This window comes from Lissotriton helveticus, chromosome 4_1 (assembly GCF_964261635.1).
Source record: "Lissotriton helveticus chromosome 4_1, aLisHel1.1, whole genome shotgun sequence".
Classification (NCBI taxonomy): domain Eukaryota; kingdom Metazoa; phylum Chordata; class Amphibia; order Caudata; family Salamandridae; genus Lissotriton; species Lissotriton helveticus.
This window is the reverse complement of record NC_136063.1, coordinates 1,735,249,329-1,735,274,195: the sequence shown is the minus strand read 5'-3', so window position 1 is coordinate 1,735,274,195 and position 24,867 is coordinate 1,735,249,329. Positions and strand designations below refer to the sequence as shown.

The 24,867-nt window shown below is 48.2% G+C and overlaps 1 protein-coding gene across 4 annotated transcripts in view; it reads right to left on the bottom strand.

The window, feature by feature from the left end:
* Positions 1-24,867, bottom strand: part of LOC144829349 (aryl-hydrocarbon-interacting protein-like 1) — a 224,476-nt gene that overhangs the window by 9,228 nt on the left and 190,381 nt on the right. For all 4 annotated transcript variants that reach the window (XM_078688404.1, XM_078688405.1, XM_078688403.1 and 1 more), the window contains exon 5: positions 20,344-20,485. In XM_078688404.1, coding sequence (XP_078544530.1) covers positions 20,344-20,485 — 142 coding nt within the window. The remainder of the gene's footprint in view (positions 1-20,343; positions 20,486-24,867) is intronic.

The window sequence follows — 24,867 nt, the reverse complement described above, 5'->3', positions numbered from 1 at the left end:
TGGCTAGCCAACAGGGGGGCCCCGACAGCTGTCGGGCAGGAGCTGGAATGAGCGCGCTGGCTTTTAATAACAATACACAAGTATATATACTAAAACAATTGCATTACAGTACATACAGTAGGTGTGACAGTGGGTGGAGTTAGCAACAGTCGCGAAAGATAAGGGTGAAAGTAGGTGTAACAGGAGGCGTGTACATGGACATGTGATGTAAACGTAACAGAATATGTCATAAATGGGGCGGAAACATGGAGGGGGCTACCTAAGGAGCCGGGACCTCTAACCTAGTGGTGCGCGCAAGCTGACAATGACGTGTTACTAGGAGAAGCTGGGGGCTATGACTTCTGCGCTAGGAGCAGAGACTGAAGTCTGGAGAGTCAGAGCGACATGTACCTAAACACTATCTAGTATCTGATGTTTAGAGAACATGTTGATAGAATCCAAAAGTTATCAGGGTAAAGGCTAACAGACACTAAGACTGGTGCATGCATTATTCTACATGTAGTGTGTGTTGAGGAATATTAAATGACCATAAATACAGTATTTCTCTTACATGGAGACGTAAAGGCTAGACGATGACTGAAACTATTGATGCGATTCAGTAGCTTAGGAATGCAGAGAAGGAGAGCTGGACTGATAACTAGAATCATAACATACTCTTGGCAGACTGGCAGGCAGAGCCAGGCCGAGCCGGGCACTGTGAGGCAGGAAGTAAGTGAAGGGTCAGGGATACAGGTGGGGGCTGTATCGCTCCTCAGCGAGGGTTCAGGAGACAGGAGCTGAATCTGAGTCCGGGCCCTTTTGAGGCCTAGAAACGGGGACTTTACAATGAAATAACGTGCACACTGAGAAACGTGGCAACGTAGCTTTACATATGCCTAATACTCGTAGCTTTCACGAGAACTGGAAACTGGCATACTAGAGATGGACACAACTGTAATTGCGTCTTTAATCGATCATGGGGAATACATATGCATATTAATCATGCACATACAACATAAGATGGGGAACACGTAGGGACACAGAACATGGCAAAATTTACTTTTCCACATTCCCTCCTTGTCACTACGTTTCCATCAGGAAACATCAATATTCATGATACCATCTATCATTTCATACAGTATCATTTGCTCGTCTCGAATTTTCTTGGAACGGGATCTAGGACGGGACTTGGGACTAGGAATACAAGAGGTAGCACAAATGCCGCAAATCGCAGGGCCACATTGTATACAGAGGCAGCAACTGAATATGATCGCTACTGCAATACCTAGAAATGACAATACTTTCCATCCCCAGGCAGAAATTATACTCCAAAACCAACCGGACCATGTCCAGGTGCCTGGATTCTGGTGTAACTGATGGGCAATTTTATGAAGTCTGGTTATAGCTGAATAAACAGACGGCGCGTTATTAGGAATGAAAATGCAGCAACTAGATCCGATGACTCTACATGCTCCTCCTCTATCGGCCAGTATGACGTCAAGAACGAGACGATTTTGGAGCACGACAAATCTCATAGCAGATTGCTCTTCGGTTAAGTTACCTAGGGCAGAGGCAGTCTCATTCACTACTGCTTTAAGGGTTCTGGTCAATCTACGTATTAACTTACTATTCTGGATAGGTCCTATAAAGAAGAAGAATCCTTTATTGAAATCTGTATACTGTTCTAGAGCAGTTTCAGTTTGATCGACAATCGGGGACTCAATCTCCCTTCTATGTCTAATGTGTACTAGATGTGTGTTTCTATGATAATCAGATGGGGCTAGAAAAACTGGTGGCAGTAGGAAGGCAATGTAACAGGTTCCCTCCCAATCGAGGGGCAGACGAACATATGCGGTCTGACCACAAACAAAATAAGAATGACGTGAAGCTTTGAAAATAGATTTCCCACTGTCACCATACTTGACAATAGTAGTACAATCACTATGTCCTACATGTACGGAACCATTATTTCTGACACATAATTCGCCTTTGACTGGTAGTACTGAAATAGCAGGTAAGTCTGGAGTAGGATCAGACTGAACATTCAGGACCATGAATTTCGAAGAATAATTACCCAAATTATAAACTTCATTTTCTAGATCTAACCCTGTTCTGTGGGGAAGACCTTGCTTGTCTGGAAAACATGTACTGTTCAGAAGGGACATATCATTTGAAGATGACGTTAACATGGACCAGGCTCCACATGAACCATTATGTGAGAACGGATAAGGAAACAGTGGCAGAACTCCCTTCGGTGTCTGGAAAGGGGGGAGTCGACCACACACCCAACAATTTGTGGCATTGCTGGTCTGGTGTGAATAATGTAACATACGGATGAATGAATTGTTGCGCATAGCAAGACGATAAGATAGTTCGTGAGGAGGCAGATCACTAAACGTGTGCTCTACTGTAGCATTAGAATACTTATTTACATGAGAAATTGGAAAACATAAATGAAATGCATAACTCGTGCAGGTAACCATTAGGCTGAGAAACAATATAAAACTTAGAAAAACGATACATCGGATTGAGTTTTGACTAACTCTCTCACTATGGGGGTCTATTTCATACATGTCAGATACCTGTCTAACCGTTTCACCTAGGGGAGGACTTAGACAATTAAACTGGCTGACTTTATTTTACTAGACCGGAGCTTACTTTTATACTCCTGCTGTGGAGTTTTCTCTAACAGGGGAGGTTTGGTATCAATGTCATTTGCGGGACAGTCCTTAAGAATAGTTTCTTGGCAGTCTTTAGGTAAAATGCAATCCTTGGCAAAAGTTTTAGGTTTTAGTCCATGAAATTTCTTGACGTGAGACAGATGGACCCACCCCTTACGGCCCTCCAACTTCACGGCCGTACGGGTGGTCAGAAGGACTTGCTTCGGTTCCTTCCAGCGAGTCTCCAGCGGACTTGAACGATCAAAATTCCGGACAAGCACTAGACTTCCTGGAACGATTTCATGCGGTTTCACCTCGGTATTGTCTGGAAATGCGGCGGCAACCTGTGAACGACAAGAGTGTAGGGCAGACATCAAGGAAGCTAGGTAATCTGTCAGCATATTACTGGAAACATCTGTAATACTTCGGGGTCTGGGTGTACCCCACACGTTCGGGGGGCGGCCGAATACGACCTCATAAGGGGACAGACCTGATCTGGAATGTGCGACCATGCGCATATAGAACAGGGCAACTGGCAGGGCAACTAACCAGTCTACACCTTTCTCTTTACACATATCTGAATATAATCCATCTGGAGGACTTCAAAAGGGTGGTCAGGAGTCTGGAATCCACCTTGTTCCACCGGGACACTTTTACCTGGATTGAACTGGCAACATATCATACAGGTACGGACTTTATGCTTGGCTGCAGTTCGTAAATGCTTGTTAAACCAAATGTTCTGGATACTGTCTAACATGGCTTTTTCTCCTAGGTGTGCAGGACTATGTGCGGTATTAATAATGACTTGAACCATTGAGTCGGGGAGAAACCATGTGGCTCTACCCTTCGTCACCCATCCCTGATCTGTCTGGACCCCTCCTTGTTCGGACCATTTCTTAATTTCTTCGGGAGTAGCATGTAACTGGATATCTATGACATCTTGAGTAGGGTCCTTAATTGTCATACAAGTAGTCTGTTCTAGAGTGGATGTCGGTGTCTTGTTAACTGGTATGTCTGGTGTCTGTGCTGTAAGCTTGGCTGTTCGATCTGCTAGATCATTACCTTGGGAAATAATGTCAGTAACTTTCGTATGTGCCTTGCACTTCATGATAGCGATAGCTGTTGGTAAATGTATTGCATCTAACAGAGCTTGAATAAGGAGACCATGCTGAATCTTGGTTCCATGAGAAGTCATGAAACCTCTCTCCTGCCAGAGTACTCCGAAGTCGTGTACAACTCCGAATGCGTAACGTGAATCTGTATATATGTTCACTTTCAGGTTCTTGGCATGTATGCAGGCTTGGGTCAGAGCGACTAGCTCTGCTGCCTGAGCAGACAGGGTGTCAATACGGTGTGTTTCAATAACTTCAGTGTCAGTAGTCACTGCATACGCGGCTACTAGTTCTCCTGTACTCGTTCTCATACATGAACCATCCACATAAAGTGTCAGGTCGGGATCTGGTAATGGAATATCTGTCAGGTCTTGTCTTGGCTTTGTCATGGTGTTAACTACCTCCACACAGTCATGTGTGGCAGGATTTGGAGTAACTGACGGTAACAGTGTAGCAGGATTTAGGACGTTGCAGCGTCTGATTTCTATGTGTGGCTGGAACAGTGTCAATTCATAACCTGTTAAACGTGCAATGGTCAAGTGCTGGGTCTGTGTTCGGTTTAAAAGAACTTCCACGGAATGTGGAACTTGTACTGTCAGGGAGTGTCCTAATACTATGGAATCACTTTGTCTGATAGCTAGAGCTGTGGCTGCAACTGACTTGAGGCACGCAGGCAAAGCCTGGGCTACTGGATCTAATGTGCTCGAAAAATAAGCACAGGGCTTGTACTGTCCTGCTTGATCTTGTGTGAGAACAGATAATGCAGTACCATCACGTTCTGTGACAAAAAGTGTAAAAGGCTTACTGTAGTTCGGTGTAGCTAGAACAGGTGCTTGGCATAAGGCTTTCTTTAACTCATTAAAACTAAGTGTATGTTCAGATGTCCAAGGGAGGACAGTCGATACGGCTGCCTCCTGTGTCGTTAACTGTATCAGTGGCTTTGCTAGAAATGCATACTGAGGAATCCTTTGTCTGCAATAAGAAGTAAGGCCAATAAAAGCACGTACCTCCTTCTGTGTCTTGGGCTGTGGAAGACTCGCTATTAACTGGATACGGTCTGGTGTCAACTGCCTACCCCACTTGGACAGTAAGTGGCCTAAGTAGATCACTTGCTGGACACAGAACTGGAGCTTTGAAGGGGACACCTTGTGCCCCATCTCGGCTAGGAAATACAGAACGGTAAGTGATGCTCGCTCGCAGTCACGCTCAGAACGGGCTGTGATCAGTAGATCATCGACATACTGGAGCAGGGCAGTGTCTGTTGGCATGTGAATATTGTCTAGTTGTCTTTTAAGTGCTTGACTGTAAATACTAGGACTTTCTGTGAAACCTTGAGGAGCTCGTGTGAATTTATAGCTCCTTCCATTTAAACAAAAACCAAAAAGGTACTGGCTGTCTGGATGAATGGGGACACTGAAAAATGCATTCTTGAGGTCTATTACCGTAAAAAATATGGCTTCAGAATCAATGGCTGTCAATAGGGATGAAATATCTGGGACTACTGGATACTGAGGTATGATACATTTATTAAGTTCTCGAAGGTCAATCACTAATCGATATACTGGAGGTGCATTTGGATCAGTACGTTTCATGACTGGAATAATAGGAGAATTACATACATTGGAGTCAGTTTCTACAACCACTCCTTGAGCAACAAGTTCGTCAATAATTTTGGATAAGGCTGCTACAGCCTCAGGTGGCAATCTGTACTGTCTGATTCGTGGTAACACTACACCTGGTTTGAGAGTCACACGGTGGGGTGTGATTTGCATACAACCAACATCAGTTGGACCTTGTGCCCATAGATGCTGGGGAACATTCAGTAATCTCGGATCAAAATCTCGTAATACATAGTGACCCTTGAAGTCACGTAAAAACAAACGTATTCCCTCTGGGGAACAACAAATGACTGCACCTAATTCTTTCAGTGTCTTAATACCTAACAAATTTTCTGGACAGGACTTCGTAAGCAATAGATCAGTAGTTCGGGACAATGGACCTACTTCCAGAGTAACTGGCTTTGATATCTCGTTTACAATAGGCTTTCCTGAAAATCCAAGGGAAACATTTCTAGAGCCTGAGAGCGGAGCCCCTGGAACCTCGTCGTGACTAATGGTAGTCCTACTTGCCCCTGTATCAATCAGAAACTTTCTGTCTTTCCCTAATACTTGACTATGAACATAGGGACCTTCTTGATCTACAGGAATCTCGATGAGAGGCAAGCCTACCTCCCTCTCTAGGCTGTTTCATGAATACGCTTGATACTCTGGATACTCGGACTGTGCATACTGGTACATCTGCTGTGTAACATGCTGTGTTGCAGCAATAGGCTGCGGTGCTGGAACTGTCTGTTGTGCATTCTGTGGCTGAGAAGTCTGTGAAACTTGTTCTTGTCTAGGCGGACGTGGTCTTTCTTTAGTTTTACCAGTGGCTATATTGTGTTTCAGAACTGCACACTCGTTTATAAAATGACCTGGCTGTTTACAATAATTGCATGTCCCTTTAACGGGAGCTGCAGGATGACTGGCTTGATTCGGACCCCTCTTCTGACTGTCTTGAGGAACAGATTGTGCAACTAGTACTTTCATTTTCGTGTCTTTCATACGTCTCCTCTCGTATTCTTGCTCTTCTCTGATTCTATTCTGGTGATACTGGAGCATCTGTAACATCTGGGACGGGGTACTAGCTTGCCAGGTACTTTCGACTTTCAAAACTCGATTCTTAACTTGTGGACTTGAATTCTCGACTAATTTAGTAACAAAAAGATGAGGGTATGACTCGCTACTCGTCTTCAAACCACTGTTTATGCTAAAACATTTCTCAAATCTAGAATAAAAATCACTAGTGTCTTCGTCTTGTTTCTGTTTACAGGCTGAGATTGCATCCCAGTCTTCCTTTTTAGTGGCTAATAATCTATGCAAAACTTGTATCAATAATTCTGGTAATTCTTTACATTTATCTCCAAGACCGGTACCTGGTACTCGTATCTTATCTTCAGCTTCTAGAGCTGTCCAATCGATCTTTTTCTCTCCCACCTCCCAATCTTTTTCCTTGAGTTTTTCGTATACCCCTGCGGGCAACAGGACTTTTAACATTTTAATAATATCTGGATACGTGTATTCTCTCATACGGAGCATGTCTTTTAATTCTCGGTGGAACCCTGCTGGATCTTTGTCGTGACAGGGAATTAATTTCTTCATCTCTAAGAGTTCCATCTTGGTAACTGGGGTGTAAACAAATACTCGTTGCATTTCACCATCTGGTGTCCTAACTGGGTGTACTTCTCGTAACGGATGTTGTCTATCTATATAAAACGGTTTACTTTCTGGAGGTGAGACCTGAACAAAATGCGGATTCAGAAACGTTCCATATTTGTGGCGCTGTTCTAGAATGACACTAATTAAATCAGTACCTAAACCTTTCCATCTATACTGGAGTAACTCGTTCAGGACATCATGTAACGGACCTGGATCAGAATGTTGACCCTCATACAATGTAATGAGGTGTTGGATCATATACATACCCACCAGTCGCTGCTCGGCTGGGGGCAGTTTCAGAAACATTTGTGCCACTATTTCGTCTGGAAAAGTGGTAGAATCAGTAATCCATCGGACTGCTGATCGGGCTAGTTCTTGTTCATGCATAGTACCTAATTCACTATAACCGATTCGTGATTTCAGAATTTGATCGGTAGCTTGAAATACTTGTTCTAGAGAACCTTGTTCTGGTGCTGGAAGATGAAAGACTTCCTTGCGTTCTAGGCGTGACTGTCGGTCTGGAAATCTAGGTTTACCTACATACGCTATTCTGGCGGGATTCTCGTCGTCTACCTCTTCAGTAGAAGAGTCATTTTCTTTCTCGCTTACTTGTGCTTCTTTGCGTTGTTCGTGTAACCTTATTATTTCTTTACGTATTTTCTTGTACATATTCTCAATACTATTGAGTGTCTTGTGCTTACCCTCGGCTATATTATCACTCCACTTTGTCAGAATTCTCATTTCGGTCGGATCTTTAGTCGGGGAATCTTGTTCCCTAATTAAACAATTGATCAGAAACTTTAATAACATGAACTGGATCTCAGATTTTCTGAGAGACATGACTTCACCAATACTTTCTGGATCTTGTCCTGTACGAATGAAACGATACATTCTGTCTAGATCTTCTTTCATATTCGGTAGGGTGACCAAATACTCGGACACCTGCCTTATACGTACGGAATATATAACCATACTATCCTCGCCTGGGACTGGATCATAACAGCATTCAGTAAGAAGTCGCCTGATTTCTGCAATGGACTTATATTTAGGCGTACGCTGTAACGCACGTTCATGTAACTCGACTGCCCCTAGACGTCTACTTGGCGGCGGGGTACCAGGAGGACCTCCTCCCGCGGCCCCTATACTGGAATCGTCGACTGATACTCTTCGTGCTGGCAGAGTGACTGATGTGGCGGGAATTTGTACTACGGGCTGGACCGGGGGTACCGTAACAGGTACTGCAACAGGTGCCCCGGTGGCTGGAGGATCATGAATTACATTATTTACAGGAGCTGGCAGAACAGGATTTGCATATTCTGGGACTGTGTCGTCCAAATAGGACGAGAGAAAAATATCAGCTGCGGTCGGTTTGTGACGTAGCTTGGTCGGAACTAAGGGTGGCGGAAAATTACATGGTGCTTCCGGGGTTGCTTTTGGCAAGCCCTCGGCAAGAAGAGGATACATACCCTTAATGAGGGCATTCCTCTGTCTGTCTGACTGTTCGGTTTTAACTCGTTCACCTATTTCAATTAATTCCCTTTCTTGGGCTCTTTCTAAGGATTCTCTACTTAATTCTGACTTTCTGATTTCTTTTTCGGTTCTTTTATGAGATTCTTTGCGCCATAACTCGATGGCATCTTTCTGTGACTGTCTGGCTTTCTTTTTCCATAATACTTCTTCTACTCGCATGATGCACTCGGCATCCCATGTACCCGATACGGGCCATCTGTACTTTTCTTCTAACTGTTTGGTGTACTCCACCCATAAATCTAGATATAATATGGCACTTATGCCATGCTTTTGATACATAAAATGACCTGGACTGTCCCTAGGCGGGACAGGAACTGCTTCTTCTAACAGACCTTTTCTAGTTTTTAACTGACGTAACTTGGAAAACAAAGGCATGACTGAACTGTAGTCTAGACACAATACAATACACAATGAACACGATAATTACACCACTTTCATACCACGACATGGAAATACATGAATGACATTTAAAATAACAGTTTTGACAAAATACTACCTGGAATACTGAAAACAGAATACATGAATTTCTCGAGAACAGAACGGACTAGAACAGAAACTAGATGCACTGCTAAAACAGTACGAAACTTACCGGTCTCATAAAGAGACACGTCAGGACCCGCATCCACCTAAGTGGACACTTCGTGTTGGATCTGTGTACCCCAAACCCACGGACCAGAGACAATACAATTGACCCTGTCTAGATACTACCCCAGCAACGGTACTCAATGGGCAGCAAGAACGGAAGGCCTCGGACTGGACTGGACTGCTACGACGCCGGACGGACGAACTTCGGACTTCTGTTACGGGTGGGCCTCCGGATACCTCGGACCTTGGACTCTCGGCTTGGGCTCTGGTCGGGACTCGCCGCGTTCCTCCACCGCCTCGTCTGGATGCTGGACCGCAACCTCCGTCTCCTCCGTGGGCCTGAGGGATACTTGAAGCAGAAATATCTGCACGTGCACGGTATGGTTCCGTCACGGCTGCAGAGGATCAGGGGGCTTGCGTGGCTTCACCGGCGCGTGGGGAAAGGGCAAGTCCCTATTCGGGCGCCATTATGTGGTAAATAAATAAATAATACCTCTATTTTTGACTAGATATAACAATAACAGATAGCTCAATAAATAAGAGTCAAGATTCGAGGTAGTAGGAGTTTGCAGGTTTAATACAGCATAAAGGACAGGAACAGGACAACCTGCACGGGCAAGATCTGGGATGGCTAGCCAACAGGGGGGCCCCGACAGCTGTCGGGCAGGAGCTGGAATGAGCGCGCTGGCTTTTAATAACAATACACAAGTATATATACTAAAACAATTGCATTACAGTACATACAGTAGGTGTGACAGTGGGTGGAGTTAGCAACAGTCGCGAAAGATAAGGGTGAAAGTAGGTGTAACAGGAGGCGTGTACATGGACATGTGATGTAAACGTAACAGAATATGTCATAAATGGGGCGGAAACATGGAGGGGGCTACCTAAGGAGCCGGGACCTCTAACCTAGTGGTGCGCGCAAGCTGACAATGACGTGTTACTAGGAGAAGCTGGGGGCTATGACTTCTGCGCTAGGAGCAGAGACTGAAGTCTGGAGAGTCAGAGCGACATGTACCTAAACACTATCTAGTATCTGATGTTTAGAGAACATGTTGATAGAATCCAAAAGTTATCAGGGTAAAGGCTAACAGACACTAAGACTGGTGCATGCATTATTCTACATGTAGTGTGTGTTGAGGAATATTAAATGACCATAAATACAGTATTTCTCTTACATGGAGACGTAAAGGCTAGACGATGACTGAAACTATTGATGCGATTCAGTAGCTTAGGAATGCAGAGAAGGAGAGCTGGACTGATAACTAGAATCATAACATACTCTTGGCAGACTGGCAGGCAGAGCCAGGCCGAGCCGGGCACTGTGAGGCAGGAAGTAAGTGAAGGGTCAGGGATACAGGTGGGGGCTGTATCGCTCCTCAGCGAGGGTTCAGGAGATAGGAGCTGAATCTGAGTCCGGGCCCTTTTGAGGCCTAGAAACGGGGACTTTACAATGAAATAACGTGCACACTGAGAAACGTGGCAACGTAGCTTTACATATGCCTAATACTCGTAGCTTTCACGAGAACTGGAAACTGGCATACTAGAGATGGACACAACTGTAATTGCGTCTTTAATCGATCATGGGGAATACATATGCATATTAATCATGCACATACAACATAAGATGGGGAACACGTAGGGACACAGAACATGGCAAAATTTACTTTTCCACACCACCATCGCTGTGATTTTAGCGATTCCTAAATTGCAACCTACCTCATTAATATTCATGAGGTAGCTCGATTTGCAACTCATTAGGAATCATTAAATAACACTCTATGGGTCTGATATACAACAATCAGGGTTTGCGACTCGCAAATTGTGATTTTTAGCAATTCGCAGTTTGCGAGTTACAAAACCTGACTTTCAACTCCGTCGGAAACATTGTTGGCGATTCCCAAATGGGTCGTAAGGGACCTGCCTCATTAATATTCATGAGACATGTTGCAATTTGCAACCCGTTGGGAATGACCGGCACTCGCAGGGGTGGTAGCCCGCTGGGGTCAACAGACCACCATGTCTGTGACTGCTTTAAAGCAGTTTTTATTTTAATGCAGCCCTTAAAGGAAAACAGGATGATTTTAAAAAATAAAAATTAAAAGTTTTCTTTTAATTTTTTCTGAGTGGGTAGTGGGTCCGTGGGGGCTGCCTGCTCTGAAAAAAATGTTGCTGCCCCATTTTGCAACCCCATTCACGGTTGCAAAACATTCCTACATACGAGTGCAACACCCTTTAGGAAGGGATGCCCCTTCCTACGAGCAACTCGCCAACCCTGTTTTGCGAGTCGGTAACAGGTTACCGACTTGCAAAATAGGGTTGGTACATTTGAAAATGCATTTTATCAGTCATAAACAGCCTGGTAAAAAATGTTGTACATCTGGCCCTATGAGATCATACATTGGGAATAGCGATTTCCTTATTGCAATTCACATGTGCTAAAAGTTTATGTGCCTCCTACCAGTATTGCCGAGTCACACTATACTGCTTCCATTCCAGAGAAGAGGTATGGTTACAGAGTTGGACCGGAGCTGAGTGGTCGCATTGTTGGTGCGCTCTCAACAGGAACGACAACCATGAAGGGTTGGAGGGCTGGAGAGGCGTAGCATGTTGTACTCACTGCTCGCCGCATTGCATTACAGCCGGTCCGCCTTCGCTCCCACTCTGCTCTCCTGCTCTCGTTCTGCTCTCCTGCCCCCACCTGATCTCTGCTTCTTTTTGGCACGAGTAAGGGGTGCTGCGACGAGACCACAGCAGGGCCGCAGCAGCGGAGGAGCGGAGCCCAGGGGCAACTGCAGACCAAGTAATCAACATGAACTATATATGTCACAGTGTGGAAAAAAAATGTAATATTTTACTTGGCATAAGCTGCAGCCATTTGGCTGAGGTATCCATTTAAGTTTCCTTCATAATTCTCCCATCCTCTGCTACTCGTCTTTTTTCCTGCATGTGCTGTCTATTTTAGTTGACTTCCTGACTCAGCTAAAAGCAATATGCATGTTAAAGAAATTGTAGCTGCTAGAATGCACCTGGCTAAAGATGTAACTGTCAATAACACTTTGCTACTGTAAGCAGTTCTGTTCCCCCTCCCACTTTGCTGACTAAGTGATATCCATCTGCCCATGTTTGTCGGTGGTTATTTCTGTGTATGCTTGTACCTTCTGTTTGTAACTACATGCTTACCAATGCAGAAAACTCTGTATATAAGCACCATGGTCTGTGTATTCAAGCCACTACCTCCTGGAACACTTGAGGGTGTTGTATGGACGTGGTCTCACTCATGAGTGAATAAACTTGTTATTTTGAATTCCAGCTTCAGTGTCAATCTCTATTTTGTTACTCTAAAAACACTCACCCCCAGTCACCTTATCTGGGTTTAATCCACCATCATTCTTTTTTTTTTTGTAAAATTTTTATTTTTCATTTTCAAAATAACAGTACACATATGAAGTTCACCAGGAAGCAATCAGTACCTCTCGAGATAGACCCTTCCGGGAGCAAAACAAAAGCACAGAGCATCAAATTCGTGATAACAGAAGCAAAGTCAGTGCTCGGCATGTGCCCATGGCGGTAGTCTCTCAACAAGCGCAACATATAGCCGGGCCAACATGTCCATAGTCCGGCAGGGCCAAAGAGCTAGGCCAGACATCCTTGCCATGCTCCTCGGTGAACTACATACCAGTAAACAGAACTCCCCCCCCCCCCACCTACTCCCTCCCCCCACGGTGGCGACTCACTCAAACCAAACCTCCTCCAGACAACAAAATTAGACCTGAAATAAATGAAGTGACCTCAGGGAGGCGGGACAGACCGCGGATGGTAAGCCCTTGGACAGAAAAGTCACCAACGGACCCCACTGGAATTGGAAGTTCTTATAATTACCAAGGAAGACGTCCGCCATTCTTTCCAAACTCAGAAGTTTCCACAGGCGCGCGTGCCACAGCGAGATTGCCGGCGCCTCCTTCTGTTTCCAGGCAGCTGCCAGTGTAAGCTTGGCAGCACCCAGGCACAGCCACAAAATCTTCTTGTCCGCTTTGGTCTGATGCTCTAGGCCGGGGTCTCGGAGACCCAGGAGAACAGAGGCCATTGAGTCCTCAATGGGGTACTGCAGCAGTTCCTTAATGTGCGAGAGAATCTCGTCCCAATATGGCCGAATCACCGGACAGTCCCACCAGATGTGGCGAAAGTCCCCCAGAAACCCGCAACCCCTCCAACATTTATCGGAGGCGGCCGGATAAAAGCGATGTAGCCTGGTCGGACATAAATACCATTGCATAAGAGTCTTAAGGTGGGCTTCCCTGAGGTGAAGTGAATGATTAAACTTCGAGATATCCCGCCATAACGCTGTCCACTCAGCATCCAAGACAGTTCTCCCCAGCATCTCTTCCCACTGGTCCATATACCTAGGTCTAGGCGAGACTGCCGACCGAAGCAAGAGCTGATATATGAAGGAGATAGCCCCTTTCATCACCGACGTCCGTAGCAGGAAGGCCTCAAAAGTGGAGGGTGGCCGCGTGGCTGCTTCCCGTACCCCCGGCGATGTGGCCCAGTGGAGCAGTTGCGCATGACGGTATTGGTCATTCTGGGGAACCCCATAGTCCCTCACGCAGTTCGCAAAAGTGAGGGGGGCCTGACCATGGAACAGGTGAGTCAAAGCCCTACATCCCCCCTCCCTCCACGCATCGAAGGCCCCCTCTCGCTGAGCAGGCGGAAATGCCGGGTTGAAGTGCAAGGGCGTGAAGGGTGAGGGGAACATAGTCCAACGGTCGTCCCCAACCAGCGCATCCCACACCTTCAGGACAGTACCCGTAGGCGTACTTATGTACGCATTTAAGGGGCGGTCCCTCCTAGGCTTCCAAGCCAGGTCCCAAACCGACCTCCCCGCCACACTCCGGTCCATATGGAGCCAATGCTTCTCCGACATCTGCTGTGACCATTCTACTAAAATTCGCAGTTGCGCCGCCTTGTAATAAAGCTGGAGGTCAGGAAGCCCCACCCCGCCCTCGGATCTCGGTCTACGTAGTAACGCTAAGGACAAACGCGCTCGGCCCCCTTGCCACACAAATCGCAAGATCTGCGTTCTAAGGCGCCGAAAAAAGTCGCCGTCCAGAGGGATGGGGAGGGCCTGAAATAAGTACAAATATTTGGGAAGGAGGACCATCTTTATAGCATGGATTCTACCCAGCCATGATAAAAATTTAGGTTTCCATTTGTCCAAATCGGCTCTAGTCTTTGCCAGCAAAGAAGGGAAATTAGCCGCGAATAGCCCGCCCACAGTGGGGGTCAAGCGGACCCCCAAGTAGACAAGCGAGTCAGCAGCCCAGGCCAAGGGCGTCAAAGTGCGCAAACGTTCCGCATCCGCAGGCGATAGAGTGAGATTCAGGACATGCGACTTGCCGTAATTAACCTTGAAGCCTGCGACCACTTCATATTCCAGCAGGGTCTCCCTAACACAAGGCAACGAGCGTTCAGGATCAGCAATGGAAAGAAGTACGTCATCCGCGAAGAGCGTGATCGTGTGCTGCTCTCCCGCGAACGGAATGCCCCGTATACCCTCATGTTCCCTAATCGCCACCGCCAGGGGCTCAATGCTCAACGCGAACAGGAGAGGGGAAAGGGGGCAACCCTGCCTAGTACCCCTGGAATGCGGGAAGAATGCAGACAGGTGGCCATTGATTCCCACCCGAGATCTAGGACTGCAAAAATTAGCCCTCACCATGGTAATGAACTTTTCCGAAAAGCCAAAAGCCGTCATCGTATGAAACAGGAAGCGCCAGTCCACACGGTCGAATGCCTTCTCGGCATCCAACCCCACCAGGACCGCCGGCATGCGAAACCTGTCCGCCTTTTCAATGAGATGCACAACTCTGCGGGTATTGTCGTGAGTCTGGCGCCCCTTGATAAACCCGGACTGGTCAGGGTGTATGATCGCTGGTAACAGATCCTGCATTCTACGCGCCAAGATTGTCGAGTATAACTTCGCATCCAAGTTAAGGAGCGCTATGGGGCGAAACGAGGCACACTGGGTGGGATCTTTCCCCGGCTTCGGCAGGACCGTTATAACCGCCTCGGCCAGGGAGCCCGTCGAAGAGCCGGTCTCAGCCATGTCGTTAAAGAGGGTCACCAGGAAGTCGCAAAGGTCAGAGGCGAACGTCTTATAGAAGACGGCAGTGTATCCGTCCGGCCCAGGGGCCTTGTGCAGTTTCAGGTTCTTAATAGCCCCGAGCACCTCTTCCCTGGTAATTGGAGCCTCCAGGACCTCATTCCACTCTTTGGACACCTGGGGAAGGGGTAAGCGCTGCAGATACTGCATCTGGGACTCCGCGTCCAGCTCGTCCCCAGTATAAAGGTCTCCATAAAAACGGCCAAAAATGGCCGCCTTTTGCTCGTCCCGGTGATGTAGCTCACCCGCAGCGTCCCTAATCCCCCCGATATACTCACGCTCCCGCCTATCTCGCAGCTGCCTTGCCAAATGTCTGCCCACTTTGTTACCGCAAGAATAAGACTGCCTGCCTAACCGCAACAGCGTCAATTCGGCCCTGTTATTGTAGTGGGCCCTCAGTTTGCCACGAACTGCGGTCAAAGGCCGGAGGGTAACTCTAGAGGGGTTAAGCTTGTGAGCCTGCTCAAGGACCGCCAATTCAGCCTCCAGAGCTTCCCTATCCTTGCGCCGTGCTTTATTAAGATTTGCATTGAGTCCCAAGCAAGTGCCCCTGATGGAAGCCTTCAAAGCGTCCCAAGTGTTGGAGACCGACGTGTCCGACACTGGGTTCAGCTCGAGAAAGTCCCTGATGGCCTTACGCAGTGCCTTACTAGAGACATCGTCCCGCACTACCGATGCCGGGAAATACCATTTCCTTTGCCCATCACCAGGGGAGGACCACCGGAGGCTAAGCACCAGGAGACTATGGTCAGATACCGAGAGTGGAAGAATGACGGAGTCAAGGACATCCCCCCTAAGCGCCTGGCTAATAAAAATGTGGTCCAGTCGGGAGTATGATTGATGGACATGCGAAAAAAAGGTGTAATCCCGGGAGGCAGGGTGGAAGAAGCGCCAACTGTCGACCAGACCCAGATCCCCAACCACCTGCTGCGAGGAGGGGGAAAACACCCCTGTATGTACCCTACGGGTCCCAGAGCTATCCACATTCGCATCCCATACCAGGTTAAAGTCCCCTAAAAGGAACAAGTGCCCTTCCGCAAAGTCCCCCACACGCTGCAACAGTCCCTGCAAAAACTGATTCTGACCAGCGTTAGGGATGTACACCACCACAAACGTACAAAGCCTCCCCTGAACAAGCCCCTTCACCATCAGCCAGCGTCCATCCTTATCACTACAGACATCGTGGGGCTGGAAGTGCAGCGTAGAACGAAACAGGAGAGCCACCCCTCTATGCTTTGTGGACGCCGAAGACCTATAAATGATGGGAAACGCCTTATGACGAAGGCGCAGCTCGTCCTTACGCGCCAGGTGGGTCTCCTGGAGCCCCACAACATCCAACTGATGATCAGTTACATACTTCCACACCTTCTGCCTCTTCTGCGGCGAGTTCAGGCCTTTAACATTCCACGTCCCTATACTAAGCGGCATGATGGTCCCACAACCCAACACTCTCTATAAACAGCATCGGGCCCCCCCACCCTACAGTCAGCCATCTTCCGCTCAAGGGGAACAGTGACATGCGACCCCTAGATCTCTCCCGCGCCTCCCCATCCCGACCCCCCGCCTCCCGTAGATCCCCCAGCGCCATAGTCAACCCCCCACACGCCACTCCCATACCACACCAGACCCACCGTACATGCCATGAATCACTCCAGTCGCCACCAACATTTCCCACCCCCTCCCCCCCCTCAAACCAACCGTCCCCTGAAGAAAAGGGGAACAGTGAAAGTGTAAACAGAACAGAAACAGTGAAAAATATACTCATCAGTCCCAGTGGTCCACAGGTCACGAAGCACCGACCACTCCGGGGACAGGGCAGGGAGACCATCTCGGTTCCTCCCAAGGTCACGGTCTGGGGAGTCTTCTCCAAAAGCACTTCCATTCACCCAGACCGGGGGGGTCCATGCCCCCTCCAGCGCCGATCCGCATTATCAAGTCACCGTCACGCCGCTCCGGAGCTGGCCTGTGACGCCGGCACCGTCGCTGAAGCTACTGAAGCCACTGCACTCCCCCTCTCCTGCTGGCTGGCATCGCGGTCCGGGCGCCCCCGCGTCGGAGAGGACCCCACTCTATGCCATGAAGAGGTCCGACGTCGCCTCCGAGACGGGGATGCATTCGACCCCTGGGACGGGGCAGCCTCATCCAAACCCAAGAGCTCCTTCGCTTCCTGCAGGGAGCGTATCTGCATCAGTCGATTCTGCCACCTGAAGATGATCCTGAAGGGGTGCCCCCAAGAATATGCGATGTTGCGTTCCCGCAGAAGGGAAGTCACCGGTCTAAAATCCCTCCTCTTTTGAAGTGTAGATGCCGCTAGGTCCTGAAAAAGTTGAGGATGATGTTCTCGAAATTGCAGCGAATTTATGGCCCTAGCCTTCCGGAGGATGCGCTCCTTCAATTGAAAGTCATGAACACAGACAAGGATGTCTGGGGGCGGCCCCCCCCCTCTCCTGGGCAAACCAACGCGATGGACTCTATCCATCTGGATATCCGTCACATCGTCTTCATCCAAGATCTGCAGAAACAATTCCTTCACATAGCCTCGCAGGTCTCCCGACTCGCCATCCCATGGCACCGCTTTAATGCGAATGTTATTCCGCCGGGAGCGGTTCTCAAGGTCTTCCATGTGTGCCTGCAGGTCCAAGTTTTGCTCCGTGAGGCGAAGGACGTCTTGTTGGAGTAAGTGGACATCGATGGCCGTGCCCAAATCATGGTCCTCAAGAGTCGCCACTCTTTCACCAATCCCATCAACGTCTCTCCGTACGTCCCGGAGGTCAGAGGCCAGCTGCGCCCGCAGCTCGGAGATGTCCTCCTTGATGGAAGCAAAAAGTTCGGTCATAAAAGCCTTAGTGGCCGGAGCCTCGTCATCGGACATTCTTGGCGACCCACTGGCACCGGGGGACGCCGGCTGCTGTGATGATTTAGCTGCGCCGTCCTTCACCACGCGTCCCTTGCGGGGCTGGTTAGCCATAATGCCGGGCGCCCTGCAACAGGGCGAACGTTCCACCAGTCACCACCAGAACCAAGCAGTGCCCGGATCCGGGCTTGCAGGCGCAGTAGTTGGTCCCGGCGGGCAGCCCAACTCTGCGTCCACCACTCCGCTCCAGGCCAGAGGCTCCCAGCGAATCTCCGGCGCCCAGACACCAGACAGTCGGACGAGCCAGGCAAAAGGGCGGCGTCACGCTCCTTATTCAGATCACCACCGGACCTCCAGGCACGCACCCCCAACAGCACCTCCAGTTCGCACCAGCTCACAGTGTAGGACCGGAGCCCTTCTGGAAATCCGGGCACAGGCAACGAGCAGCAGCAGTCCCCTCGGCCCACACACCATCCAGTCTGGCACCAGACGCAGCCTTTAGGGCCCCTCAGCAGCGTAGGAGGCCGCGCCCGCCTCGATTGCCCTCACCCTGCTTGGATCGCCGGTCCACTGTTAGCACCCCCTCCGGGCCGGCGCTCGTCTCCACGCGCCAAGTCCAACAGCTCTTGTCCGGTTGAATGCGGCCTCTGGGAAGCGCCCGGGGCCTCCACCACCCCTCCGGGTCGGTGCTCCGGGGCCTCCGCTCTCCTCGCAGGTCAGGTCCCTCCGCCGCGTGGCTACACCCCCACAGCACCAGCGGCGCCGCGCAGTCCACAGAAGGGGCCCGGGCCATGCACCACCACAGCAGCAGTCGCCAGGTCGCCGCTGCAACAGGGGCCGGCAGCTCCCCCAACACATCTCTCGTCGGGCCCCGTCGACAGGCCGGGCTCCCTCCGCACCTCTCCTGTCCAGAGCGGGGGGTCACTCATCAGGACTATGCCTCCCGGGGGCCCCGCGGAGCCCGGTCCCCGCCGCACCACAGGTGCTCCTCCGAACCCCGGTTGGGCACAGTGGCGCCGCCCCTCACCGAGGGCTCCGGGACCCCTCCGCTTTCCGGGCCGCTACTCGCCGGTACCCCCAAGGCACACCGGAGATCGTGGCTGCCCCTCACCGCCTCCGGCAACAGCCCGCAGCCCCGGCGGCTGCCGCAAGATGACTCAGGCGGGGCGGGGCGCAGAAAGAGTCTCCCCCGTCGCGATGGGCCCCGCGACACGCCGGGCCGGCCTCCGCTAATTTAGACCGGGGATCCACAGGCCGCAGAGCTCCGCCGGTCCTACAGCCACTCCGGATGCCCCCACTCCTCTCCGACGGCACCGTGCTCCTCCGCCGTGTCCTGGCGATCTCCGCCACCGATTAGAGGCCGAGCTGGACGCCAGGTGCCGCGCTATCAGCAGCTTTGCTGGATCGGCGCCGGAGAGGTAGGAAAAAGCGTCCTACTCCGACGCCATCTTGGCCACGCCCCCCACCATCATTCTTTAAGCTCACTCCAGCACCCCAGTTCAGACATGGCCATATGCAAATCAGTCTGACCATGTGCCTCATGAGAACAGTCCAGCCCGAACTGCCAAGCCATGTCTTCCCTGGACCGGAAACAAGTATCCTGGGACCGGTTTCGGATTCATAATCCTAATCAGCCAGGCTATCTTGAATCCAGTGATAGAATGAGCAAGGGACCCACGTCAGCGCATATCCTGCCAACTTAGGGCAAACAAAGCGATACCAAAGGGGATGATAGACGGAGCGTTGAAGCAAATCAAACACTCACCCCCAGTCAACTGATCTGGGTTTAATCCATCACCATTTTTTAGCTCACTCCACCACCCCAGTTCAGACATGGCCATATACAAATCAGTCTGACCCTGTGGCTCATGGGAACAGTCCAGCCCGAACTGCCAAGCCATGTCTTCCCTGTACTGGAAACAAGCAACCTGGGACCGGTTTCGGGTTTATAACCCTCATCAGCCAGGCTATCTTGAATTCTCACTACCATAGCTCCCACATTGCTCCCACGATTCGCAGAGAATGGCAATTAGGCAATCGGGTATTCTAATATTGATACATCTGGCTCCAAGTGATTCACAGAGAAACACAGGACGCAGAGAGGCAAACCTGGCTCCCTGGTTTCCAAGTTGCCAGCTCTCATTGTTACGCCACATCCTCTTCCACATTCATGACAACCATGGAGAAGGCAAGGCAGACTTACCACTGTGCTTGTGCAGGATTTCAGTGGTGTGCTCCAGAACCTCATAATACTCCCCGAGCTCCAGCTGGCACTGACAGTAATTAAGAACGAGAGGAGTGATGAGACAGTCCAGTCTCATCCAGTCTTCATCCCAGGGTTTTTCCTGAGTTCAACAAAAGTAGTACATTTAGTGTAAAGCATGCAGAAGACTGAGTCCATACAATCCATACACATAATTGCTTCTTTTAACCTCACTTGTCTTTGAGCACGCTGCTCAGTAAAACACTAAAACTCTCTACGATACAAAAACATTGAGAGAGACAATGAACAGGAGTGGGAGAAAGTGGCTAAAACACAGAAGGATATATACTAATTATATCTCTAAAAATGTGTTGTTTTAAAATTTAAGACTTGTCTTTTACGGTGCTTTCAGCCTCACCAATATCTTTATTCTCATGCTTCTCACAGACAGGCGACATTCCAAATAAAATGGCAGTTTTTTCACAACAAAATAGAGGGAAAAACTATTATCTAATAAGTAAAGATCATTGGTGTAGTGCAGATTAAAGGTCTTACCATACATTGACAGCATCGCCTATATAAGAGAGGACAGTATGCTAAATTATATTAGAACACTGGAATGGTGGGAGGTCCATTGTAGACAAGAGAGTGGTAGAAGATCACTAATGGCTGTTATAGTTCCTTCCCTCCAACATTCCAATGCTTGTCTTCCTTTTTTCCTGGTTTAATTTAGGGCACAGCATTATATTAAGGCAGGTTAAAAAAGTGTTCATTATTTATTAACATTTGCACTGCTTGAGAAACAAAATCTATACCCCGCTGATAGTCCAATAACAAGGGAGAAACTAGTTCTGGGTTGCTTGTTTTCCGGTTCTGGGCAGACCTGGCTTGGCAGTCTGGGCTGGACTGTTCCCAATGGGGCAAAGTCGAGAAGATTTGCATATAGCTGAGTCCACACTGAGATGGCATGGTGTGCTTAATAAAAATGACCTGGGATGCGTCCCGAATAATTACCAGTGTCTGAGAATAATTCAAGCATTCCATACATCACTTTTTGTATACTTTTTTTACTATTAGATACATTTATATGAAGTGAGGCAGACATGAACAATGGTAGGAGCAGTACTGGCATCTCAAGATTATGGAAGATCTATTGGGTGGAGCAACGTTAAAGTGGGGGTCAAAACAGTTTTGATTTGCTAATAATAACGTTGGTGTCATTTGTAAGTTCTGCATGGAAGTTAAGATACCAGAAGGTATTACAAAATTATCACTTTTTACCAACCTCTATAACTCTTTCTGCTCTCCCCGTTGATGAAACTGAATAAAATTTGCTTGGCTGTATGAAAGTTAGTCCCAGTTCTGGTGGAATCTCATGTTTCATGTAGATCCATCAATCAATGTAAACGTTAGTGAAACAAAGTTAGTATGACCACATTTAACAAAGCACACACCCCACTGATAGATGTGCACAAAACCTGATACACCAAGAGTAAAATAAACATGGTAACCTGTCGCCAAATTAAATGCAAATGTGTCAAAGAGTACTAAAACTATAAGTAAATCACACAATCCTTTTTCATTGTGATGTACTGCAGATTCAACAGCAGTGACTGTGTAGAAAGCTGGCTTTTTATGTAGTGTACCAAAATGAGCTACACTATGTAGAAAATCCCAAATGCTCTCTTTGTGGTAGTGTGGGCGAGCAGTTTAGACTTATCAGAGGGTAGTGTTAAGCACAGATGGGACACACACTCAAGGAGAAACTCAAGACCAATGTAGAAAAATAACATGTATTTAATATAACTTTTGACACCAAGATTATTGGAATCAGGTAAGTACTTTAGACGTTAGCAATTTTTACAGTAGAAACAGTAGAAAATGAGAGCTGTCAGATTTGAGGCGTGAGGCTTGAACGCTGTAATGTTATCCGATGGGAGAATCATACACTGCATAGGTGCACATACAGATGACTTACAGGGCTGTTCTTCTGGACTTAAGGTAAGTAGGAGGCAAGGGCCAAGAAAGCACCAACAGTTCAAGTTTACCTGCACTGGCGCTTCCAGGTGTAGAGGTGCTTTACGCGGTGGTAGCCTGAAATGCTACCCGTTAATATCAACGGGGAAAGTACCTGTAAGAAAAAGCTGCAAGAGGGATCTGGGGGACCAGTCTGGCAGAACCCAGAGGGGGCTTGGCTCTTGAGGGTCTCAAGACCACAGAGACACCGTTGGTTTACTTGAGTATGGTCTGGGGAGCTCATGTGCAGAAGTGTTTTGTCCAGCACGACGGTGAGTTAGAGGTTCTTGCGGTCCTTGGGGAACCTGCAGAAGAAGCAAAAAGAAAAACAGAATGGCCATTATTGGTGTAGAGCTGGCCTCTCTCTAAGTCCCTTGACACACAGGTAAGTTTTGGCAGTGGTGGTGTTCCATCTGAACACAAACAATCCCTGGTGCTTGCAACTGGCTCTGGTACCTTGGGTATTGGTGTAGGGCAGCTCCTGGGGGTCCTGACATCTTCAAACTTGGCAGTGAGCCAGATCTGATCTCCTGGAGCACAAATACTTCTTACTGGTCTGCTGTTCCCTCAGTGGGTCAAGGGATCGACAGGATGCTGTACCAGACAGTGCCAGATGGTGCCTGCTGGGGCTGAAAAGTGGGTCCTCCACACCAAGGGAGATGCTGCTGGGTTGAGGAAATGCTGGGCAGACCTCCAAGGGTTTGGGGAGGCTGTTCTGCTTCTAGATGAGTCAGTGTCAGTGATTGTCAGGAGAGAAGCAGTCAGGGTTTTGCACCAAGGTAGATGCTGGTCCACAGTTCTCATGTCTTCGACTCTTCTTTGTACTTCTTCTTTCAGGTAGACGAACCTGAGCTCCTGGTGTCAGGGGCCACCTAAGTACTAAATTTAGTAGCGTTAAGGGTTGTGAAGGGTAGTAGCAAATGAGCTACTTACCCCTGGGGTCACTACACCCCCCATATGTCCACTTCCTGTGGGAAGTTGGCATAACCCTCTCCCAGAGTTCCTAGTTCCACCAAAAATAAGATGGCGGAACCCTTCTTTCATGGAGCACATCAGATAGCCCACCTTAGGAGTGTGACTAGCCTGGAGGTGCAACACACCTACTGCATAGCTAATTTCCAACCGGTTCTAGTGCCAAATGGGCCTCAGGGCAGGGAGAGGCATCTCTAAGTCTGGGTGAAGCTGGGGTCACATCTCAAAGGCAGAGGGGCTTTGAACCCCATGGCCGTGATATGATAAATGATTAGCCTTCCTGCTGGAGAAGGTGTGAACACCTTCCTACCGAGCAGGGATTGTTTCTTGCCTCAGAGAGCCCAGGCTCTTACCTGCGGGGGGGTAGGGGGGGAGTCAGAAACTTGCCTGTGGTGGCATACTGGATGATACCAGTCAGCCAGCACACTAGATACTAACTGCATGTCATAAGAAATCTAGTACTGGTAAATATACAGATTTATTAAGACAAGGTGTTTGGTACCAAACACCATAGGTTTCAGTAAGCCATCATGTAGCTGGGGGAACTCATACTGATCAGTGACCAGTACATATACTTAATTGGCTTCACTGTTCCCTTGGACCATCTTGTAATTGAACTAGACAGCACAGGGGAATTGTTACTCGTGCAGATATGCCCTCATATGTAATATAATGCACCCTGCCTTAGGGCTACAAGGCCTGCTATAGGGGTGACTTACATATATTACATGCAGTGACTTTGGCATCACTTTCCATTGAAAATATTTTTTTTATTGATAATAACTTTAGCATTGTGCGAGAAATAAACACTTGATACACATATAGCACATCTGAATATATTCCACCGCATCAAGTTTCATGTAGATCCATCCAAAGCAGTAAAACGTTAAAGGGATCGTCAAAAAGAAGCATTTTTCCTCTTTAGCTCCCATTGGAATTTTTCTTCTTCACTACAGCAAGATCTGCTGAGCAGAATTACAACAAACTTGGGAAGAAATAAGAACTTTACGAATAATACCAGAATCAGTACCTATAGTTAGCTGAGTTGAATGCTGGGTGCACTGATGGTTGTGTGCATGGAAGTTGGGCACAACAGTGCCCCCACAAAATGGTCAATAGTAGGGTATGCTTACCTACTCATAAGATAAGTACTTACTTCATACAAATTTCTGAAATTCCCTGGAAAACACACAGAAATTCTCCAGTTATGGTAAGCTGTGCAAACAATAACTAAGAACCATGCCATTTACTGCTGACGACTTCTCAATAATGATATCTTAAATGGCGTTACTAATGGCATCTCAAATTACATAATTGATGATATTGATAAAATCACATATGACATTACCAGTGCCATCTCAACATTTCTGCAAGAGCAAGCTTGTGCGACCTGAGGGATGCATATAGAGGATAGAGTAATAACTGTCACTTAACATAGAATGGCTTGGTATTTAGATTCATGTAATTAGAACAAGCTTATGCCAAATCTGGATCTGTATGTAGATTATCCACTTGGATTGGTGGGTATGGAGGAAC